General features: G+C 33.7%; 1 protein-coding gene across 1 annotated transcript in view; it reads right to left on the reverse strand.

The window, feature by feature from the left end:
* Snmp2 (Sensory neuron membrane protein 2) overlaps positions 1-5,935 on the reverse strand; it is a 30,692-nt gene extending 24,757 nt beyond the window's left edge. The window contains exon 1 of the mRNA XM_077446434.1: positions 5,770-5,935. Coding sequence (XP_077302560.1) covers positions 5,770-5,883 — 114 coding nt within the window. The 5' untranslated portion in view covers positions 5,884-5,935. The remainder of the gene's footprint in view (positions 1-5,769) is intronic.
* Positions 5,936-8,673: the final 2,738 nt, after the last annotated feature.

Below are 8,673 nucleotides of genomic sequence, written 5' to 3' on the forward strand. Positions count from 1 at the left end.
ACATCAGCAAATCTTTGCTACAGGTTTTTGACTCCAAATTCAAATTCAATACATTTCATTTCAATTTAAATATGATATTGTACAAATATTAAATCAAACAATTGGATAGTTTTTAGTATATTTGTTTTCATGTATACATATAGTCATTATTATGAAATTTGGTGACTGGAAAATCTTACATATAAAACACTAAAGCTTGTTCGTATGTATGTTTGTATGCATGTATGTATGTAGCTATGTATTTTTCGTCAATTTAATTAATAGTCGACAGTCTATTGTTCTGACGTCATCGAACAAATAATTCGCTTTTTTCCGATTCAAAGGATTCGAAGTTCTCGGGGGCGTAGGCGCCGAGGGCGAAGCCCTAGGGCTTCGCCCTCTAGAGGGCGCAGACGCCGAGGACGGAGCCCAAGGGGGCGCAGACCTCGGGGGTGTACATATAAATTTTTATACGAGACTTACTATATATGTATGTTTGTTTATTCGTGACAGTAAATTTAATAAAAAAAACAAATGAGTATTCAAATTAAATTTATATAAAATAAAACTATTCAAATAAATTTAATAAAATGTTTACTATTAGATTAGTCATGTTTAAGCGGTTTATATTACAAATACCGAGCGAAGCCGGGTAATAAAGCTAGTATGTACATAAAACAAGAAAAAGATAAAATATATATGGTATCCGGACATGTACCCCCCGGACACATACCCCCGGACACATACCCCCCGGACACATACCCCCCCGGACACATACCCCCCAGACACATACCCCCCGGACACATACCCCGGCCAAAATCCCCCTGGTCATTAACCCCCCGTGCAAATAGCCCCCGCCATGGATAAAAATTGTTAAAAAATAGTAATAAATAATTAATAATTAATAATAAAGTAAGGTAATAAATAAAAATAAATTAAGTGTGGTAGAGCCATAAAATCTCACATTCAAGTTATTCGAATATATTTAATTAATAAAAATTAATAAGTGATTATAAAATAATAAAAAGTGTAATAAAAATTCAGTGAATAAAGAATCTCTTTCATTTTTCCTGAAATTATAACAAGTAAAATCCATAACAATATACATATATACATATTATATGTATTATGATATATATTAAAAAATAAATTAAAAGTATGTTTTGAAAATTATCGAGCGCTTTCATTTGAACATTTCCATTTCGAGCCCTAGATTCATCCCCTTTCCTTTGCTTCGGACTATTTTTAATAAACAATGTACGTATTACGTCACAACAAAGTTTATTTTTATATAGAAGTATTGATTCACTGTTGAAGCTCCGCCTTTATAAAATATTCGCCATTATACATACATTCATGTTTCAGTTTTTCATTTCAATTTCGTAAGGTATCATACTTCTATTTAAAATCCAATAAAATTCGTCCATATAGCATTTTTGGCAAGTGATACATACATATGTCTGCACATACATATAATACATGTATTGAAAATGCGTTATTAAATTTTGCATAATCAAAATTTGAAAAAATAATGACAAAAAATACGCCCAATACCAAAGTGTTTCTATATAATATATATATATATATATATATATATATATATATATATATATATATATATATATATATATATATATATATATATATATATATATAGAGCCGAGAGTAATCAAGGGTCCTAGTAAAAAATATTCCGGGCCCAAGGACAAACGTAAAAAAATATCTTATAAATATATTTTTAATACGCGAAAAATCTATCAGAACTATTAGAAAAATATCTATGATTTCCGACACAGAACCCCTCGAGTAGTCCGGTACCTGGAACGTCACCCTAGCTCACCCCCACCCCCTTTTTTTGACAGCCCTGGTTACAGTCAAAGTGTATTTTCAGTTGTAATATATTCAAATTGGGGTTTTAGGTCATTCAAATTTGTGTAAAATTCAACTAGTAAACTATATCTCTACAAGCGCAACCACACTTTCAACAATGTGCGCCAGTTGTAATATAACAGTTGCGTTTTGACAGCTCTGATGTTTTTACGACTGCTTTAGAATTCAACCATACGTTAATATTTGCTAGGTATTACAAATAAAGATAATGAGTACAGTGTTATGAAAAATGTGTTCAAAACAAAAATATGACTTTCCAACTCAATTAACTAGTCGCGTGACGTTTTCACAAAAGCCTCTCCGTCTTACCTAATAACAATATATAGTTGAACTATATTTTCAGTTGTAATCAGTGGTGAAGTGCTAAATTTTGATGTGCCGGTACGCTCGATTTTGCCAATATTTACCCAATATTTATATGTGCTAAAGACACATCTGGTACCTCACATAAAGCCTGGTGGTATTCTTGATCCTGACAGCATTTTTATGTCATTGAGCTTGGGTGAAAGATATTGCAAAAGTGGTAAAACTTTTCAAAAAAAATAATGTTTTATACTATTTTGATTTTTGAAATTTATATATAACCTACATATAACGGTGGGAATATTTTCCTAAAGATTATTCTCGAGAATTTTGATACACGCATACATAAATTCACACAATAATGCTTTAGCCATTATACATATGTAAATCAATTACTATGTAGATATATTATGTATTATTGTGATTGAAAATACGATTTTGTCAAATGATTTTGGAAATTATAATTAAGTAGTTAAATTCTGCCTATTACAATAATACCTATACATACGTGTGTATGGACAATATATGTATGTACAAATATGTATGTACAAACGTACAAGCATTTTAAATGCAAATTTGCGTCGCGAACAAGATTCAAACGAGAAAAAGCAAACAACTTAACATTTTTTTGTGTTTATACACACATACATACATATATGTACATAATAATACAAACATTATAAACGATAAAAATGTTATGATTAATTATCATAATAAAATTTTCCATCAAAATCATAATTAATTTTCATCATCAATATAGATAATTTATTGCATAGCAAGCGTTAAGTGACATCCAATAATTTAAGATACAAATCAAAAATCGATCAACCTGATTGAATTTTAATTGATTGCAATAAATTTTCCATTATAAACAGAGATACTTGCATCAAATAAATTACCCAGTCAATAGTAAAATTCATAAAATGATTTAGGTAAACAGACATACTATATACATACATGTGTTAATTAAAATTTTTCGTCAACTTGTTACAGTTATCAAAAAGAGCTTGAAATATTTGATTTTATATTTTATATTAAACTAGCTGTATTACCCGGCTTCGCTCAGTGTTTATAATATAAACGGCTTAAACATGACCAAGCTAATAGCAAACATTTAATTAAAAAAAAAAAAAAAAATTTTAAAAAATTTTAAAAATTTAAAAAAAAAATAAAAAAAAAAAAATAAAAAAAAATCAAAAAAATATATAAAAAAATCAAAAAAAAAATATTTTTTTTTTGCCTTCTAGGGCTTCGCCCTCGGCGCCCCCCTGAGCCTTTGCCTTCTAGGGCTTCGCCCCTCCACGCCGCATGAGCAATTGCCGTTTAGGGCTTCGCCCCCATGATCAGTTGCCTTTTAGGGCTTCGCCCCTCCGCGCCCCCATGATTAATTGCCGTCTAGGGCTTCGCCCCCCTTCGTTAATGCCTATTAGGGCTTCAACCCTCCGCGCCCCCATGATTAATTGCCGCCAAGGGCTTCGCCCCCATGATCAGTTGCCGTTTAGGGCTTCGCCTCATAAGGCTGCGCCCCATGGGGCTTCGCCCCATGAGGCTGCGCCCCCCGCGCCCCCTTCGGGGCCCCATGGGGCTGCGCCCCCTTCGGGGCCCCATGCGGCTAAGCTCCATAAGGCGGCGCCCCATAAGGCGGCGCCCCATAAGACAGCGCCTCATAAGACTGCGCCCCATAAGGCTACGCCCCATGAGGCTGCGCCCCCCTGCGCCCCCCTGCGCCCCATGAGGCTGCGCCCCCTTTGGGGCCCAATGAGGCTGCGCCCCCTTCGGGGCCTCATGGGGCTACGCCCCCCTGCGCCCCTTTCGGGGCGCAGGGGGGCTCCATAAGCTCCATAAGGCGGCGCCCCATAAGGCGGCGCCCCATAAGACAGCGCCCCATAAGGCTGCGCCCCATAAGACTGCGCCCCATAAGGTTGCGCCCCATAAGGCTGCGGCCGATAAGGCTGTGCCCCATAAAGCTGCACCCCCTTTTGAGCCCCATGGGGCTGCGCCCCTTGTGGCGCCCCTGGCGGGGCCCCATGAAGCTACTCGCCTTCCGCCCCCGCGGGGGTGAATCCATTGAAACGAAAAAAACAAATCGGCGCCCATGGATCGAAAAAAAAAAAAACGAATCACGTGTTCGATGACGTCACCGATCTACGGACGACGACGACGACCAAGGATACTTACATACAAAGTCTCTTTCCAAATTATAGATTAGATAAATAAATAAATATGTATTTACAATATACCTTCATAGCACTGTAGTAAGTACTTAATTCAATAATTTTTAGCATTTCGCGATGACCTTTAAAACATGTACATATGTACATAGTATTTGCATAGTCTTGTTGCCACGACAACCATTTGTTTAAATGGCAACTTTTGCGTCTATACCATTTATAGAGAAAAAAAATGTTTTTTCTTCTTCTCAAAAGCTGTATTATATTTCAAAACAATAATTTGAGAAAAATTTTGCAATCAAAGTAGGAAAATTTATAGATCGGTTTGATTTAAGATGGTGTTTTATTTATTTTGGTTTCATTTAAACGTTGTTCATTGTATTATTGTATGTCCATAGATACAGAATTCATAAATTTAATACAAAACTCAAATACAAATACATATGTACATCCCTCTTGGAGACCACTCCGATCGATACGTAATATGAATAAAGTTGGAAATTTAAAAGAAGCGTGAAATAAACTTTTAGTTTGTATTCCCTTTATACATACATATGTATTTATGTACGTACATAGAATTTTTCAAAAATTAATGGTATGATTAGGGCGAACGAGAGGGGGTGGGGAAGCTGGGGTAAAGTTCCAGGGCCCGGACTACTTGAGGGGCCCCATGTCGTGACTTCCGACTGACCTATATTGATATTTTATATTATTCTACATAAAGATACAAGTATTCGCAGTTTAAAATATATCTATAAGATTTTTTTTATAGTTTGTCATAGAGCCCAGAATTATTTTTCCCAGTGTCCGGGATTCCTCTCGACGGTATGATTCTCGCATGTAAATTTTGATGAAATCAACGGGCAAAACACTTGTCAAAAATATTGATGTACTAGATATGCATATTGTTAATTTTAAATTTAATGTGTCGTTTGGTAATTAATGAGTTAATGTCAAATATATTCTAAATAGCTATTTAATAACAGTGATTAATTATGTTGGTATGTTTTTTGGTGAAATTTTAATTTATGATGACCGGAATCTTCACTGAAGTGAGGTTTGATTGTTTTCTTTTTATAACATTTGTTTATATAATATATGTAGATAATATGTCCTATAAATATACCCCTTTTAAAATTGACCCTCCTACATTTGCGCCGCACATTTTTATTTTGATCGTAAATTTCGAACATTTCGACATTTAAAATGTTTAATATATCAAGCAATTTATTATGATATTTTCGACAGGTAAAGAATATGCACAGGTTTGGTTTAAAAAACGAATACAATTCAAATCGTCATGTCAGCGATTTCCAAGTGGTGGTACACGATTTTAAGGCAGGTGAAAAATTTTCCTATCCCTTTTAACAGCTTCAACAGTCTAGATTTATTTAAATCTTTTATAATTTCAAAATTGGACTCATACCTTGATGATGTTATCATCGACGATGACTGGGTAAACTGCCCATCCCAATACAATGCCCAGCACTGCCACAACCAATCCTATACAAAAGAAGACGATAAAGCAAACGGTACCCATTTTCAAAACGGATTACCGAACCCTTTACTCGAACTATTGATATTGCAATGAAACAATAAAATCATATTGATCATGATGACATGTATCATATCTTTTTTTGTTTTTGGATATTGTTGATGTAGATTTAGATACAAGTATTTATGTATTTGGTCAGCTAATCAGTTAAGTGTACGGTTGATAAGTCGAATTGCATATCATCATATATTGTACGTATCAGAATACATTGTGGTGACCATATTTTAGCGAATATAAAATGTCAAGGTTGAATTTTCATCACTTTACGAATATCAAATTTAGATTTCGCATATTATACAATACATACGTTCCGTATGTACCTACATATATGTACATACGTATGTAGTCAGTGGCGGAACTTAAAATTTTAAGCCTAATAAAAATAATAAAAATTTTAATTAAATATATCAAATTTGAACAAAAGTCAAATTACTTACTTTTAGTCGTGTTGTTGATTCGATTTATTTTATCTGTAATAAAATAAAATATAGTTATCTACTTATATAATACATGTAATTTATCCCCAGAGTTCAGCGCCTCATTGCGCTAAATGGGTTTCTATTGTTAACCTTTTTTTTGTTCTCGTGAGATACATTATCACACTTCATTTTATACAATAGATATTATATTACATATCAACGAAAGGTATTGCATTATCTGAATTTGTATCATCATATTCACACTTAATAATTTGACCCCTTAGATAGAATTTCACTACCTAAATCATTAAAAAGCTTAAACATTAAAAAATAAAATAAAGCAACGATTATCAAAAATATGCTTCGTCTTTTTCTCATGATTGATCAATATTTGATAAATCTTTTATACTAAATGCATACATTTGAATTGTTCAAGAAAAAAGAAAAAAAATATAGATATTTAAAGAAATAGTTAATGATTAACATCAGCTCACTATATTTTATTTCATTTTTTACATAGATACATACATATATTCCATAAAGACCTGACAGGTAGACCCCAATGCGCCTTCAAATTTTCAAACATTGCAGAATTTTTATTACATAAATCACTGTAATTCTAGAGGCTCAAGAACACGAAATTGACAATTGATTAATCCATTGAGATATCTATGAATTTAGACATAAATAAAATTCAGATAATTGTGACAGCGGGTAGGATGATTTTTGCCAATTTGAGGAACCGTTTCAACAATGAAAATCAGATAAATTGGCAAACTCTGATAAGAAACGATCGACTTGAAGTCACAAATATCCAAAAAAAAAATTATGTTTATTTAGTTTATAAAAAAATATATACACGAATAATATTCGAATAGTTGATGAAATATTCGAATAACGAATGGCTGAAAAATCAGACGAATAATTTGAATACTCGATAATTCGAATATTCGATTGGGATCCCTAGAGGGGGGGGGCAGTATGCAAATATGTAGAAACAGAGTAAGCAAATAACCTGGGCCCGGGATCCAGAAGGGCCCGGTCGATTAACAGCATTTTAATTAATTTATTTATACATATAAAGTTCACTTTTTATTGAGTGCACAAGTTTGTGCACCCAGATTACTAGTTAGTATATAATATCATAAGTTTCTAAATATTACTCTAATTTGAATTTGTAAATGAAAATATTGTATATAAAATTATGTCAAATATATTTTTGTTCATTATAATCGATTTTAATTTAAACACGCATAACTTTCCAAACACCATACGTATTTCATAAATATTTTTACTGCGTTGAGATAATTTTTTTTCTGAGGGTCTACTGTACAAAATTGCATTGGGGCGCGGATTGTCTCTCGGCGGCCATGGCAACTGCCAGATGTATTTCTTCAAGGATGTTGAGTATTGTTTGGTCATCGAAATAACAATGTCCTAGATGTGGGATTGGGGGGTGAAAACACTATATTTTAATTAATAAACTTGAAAATGTCTAGTTTCTCTTGTCGTTTGGTCCTATTCAGAACTAAACGTTTTAATTTTCTGTCTGTTTTTCTGGTAATTTTTTTCAATGTGATTAAAATTTTCAACACAATATTGATCTAAATTAATTAAAGAACGGCCGATTTTAGTTTGCACCCAGGCGACCGAGCTCCTAGGCGCGGCCCTATTATATATTGTATTAATTTGAACTCCAAAGAAACTTCTCATTAATTCGTTTTTTTCTCCAGCTTCTACGTGTAATACGTCATGCCCGTCGTTGCTGGAACAGTTGGGACTTTATGTTTCTAATAATTATGTGCGTGGTAGACATCATCATTTGATGGTTGTACCCACGGCCGCCAACAGAAATCCCTGGCCCTAGGAAAAATGATTTTGGGCTATATGACACAATAAAAAAAAAACGATCTTTTAGATATATATTTAATATGCGAAAAATCTATCAGAATTATTAGAAAAATACCTACATGTTGGTTGCTATTTTTTTTAAATAATTGTATAAGAAAATATGATATTATATAACAGGTTCGATTTCCGACACGGGGCCCCTCGAGTAGTCCAGGCCCTCGAACTTTACTCCCCCCCCCCCTCTCATTGGCCCTGGTAGTTATTCCTGTTCGCACAGGTATTTATCGAATGGTTCCTATTCCAAGAGCTATTCGACTTCTCAAAGAAATCGTTGCTGCTGAGCCTGCATGCGATATTTTCCGCGTACATAGATTATCGGATATTATTTTAACCTATTTATTTTCGTAATTTAATGTGATGTACATATGAGTGGAATTTTGATCTACCATTTGGGCCTTGCAGGGATGTTTTGTAATATATCATATTATAAATTTTATTTTATTCT

Source organism: Arctopsyche grandis, chromosome 2 (assembly GCF_051622035.1).
Source record: "Arctopsyche grandis isolate Sample6627 chromosome 2, ASM5162203v2, whole genome shotgun sequence".
Taxonomy (NCBI): domain Eukaryota; kingdom Metazoa; phylum Arthropoda; class Insecta; order Trichoptera; family Hydropsychidae; genus Arctopsyche; species Arctopsyche grandis.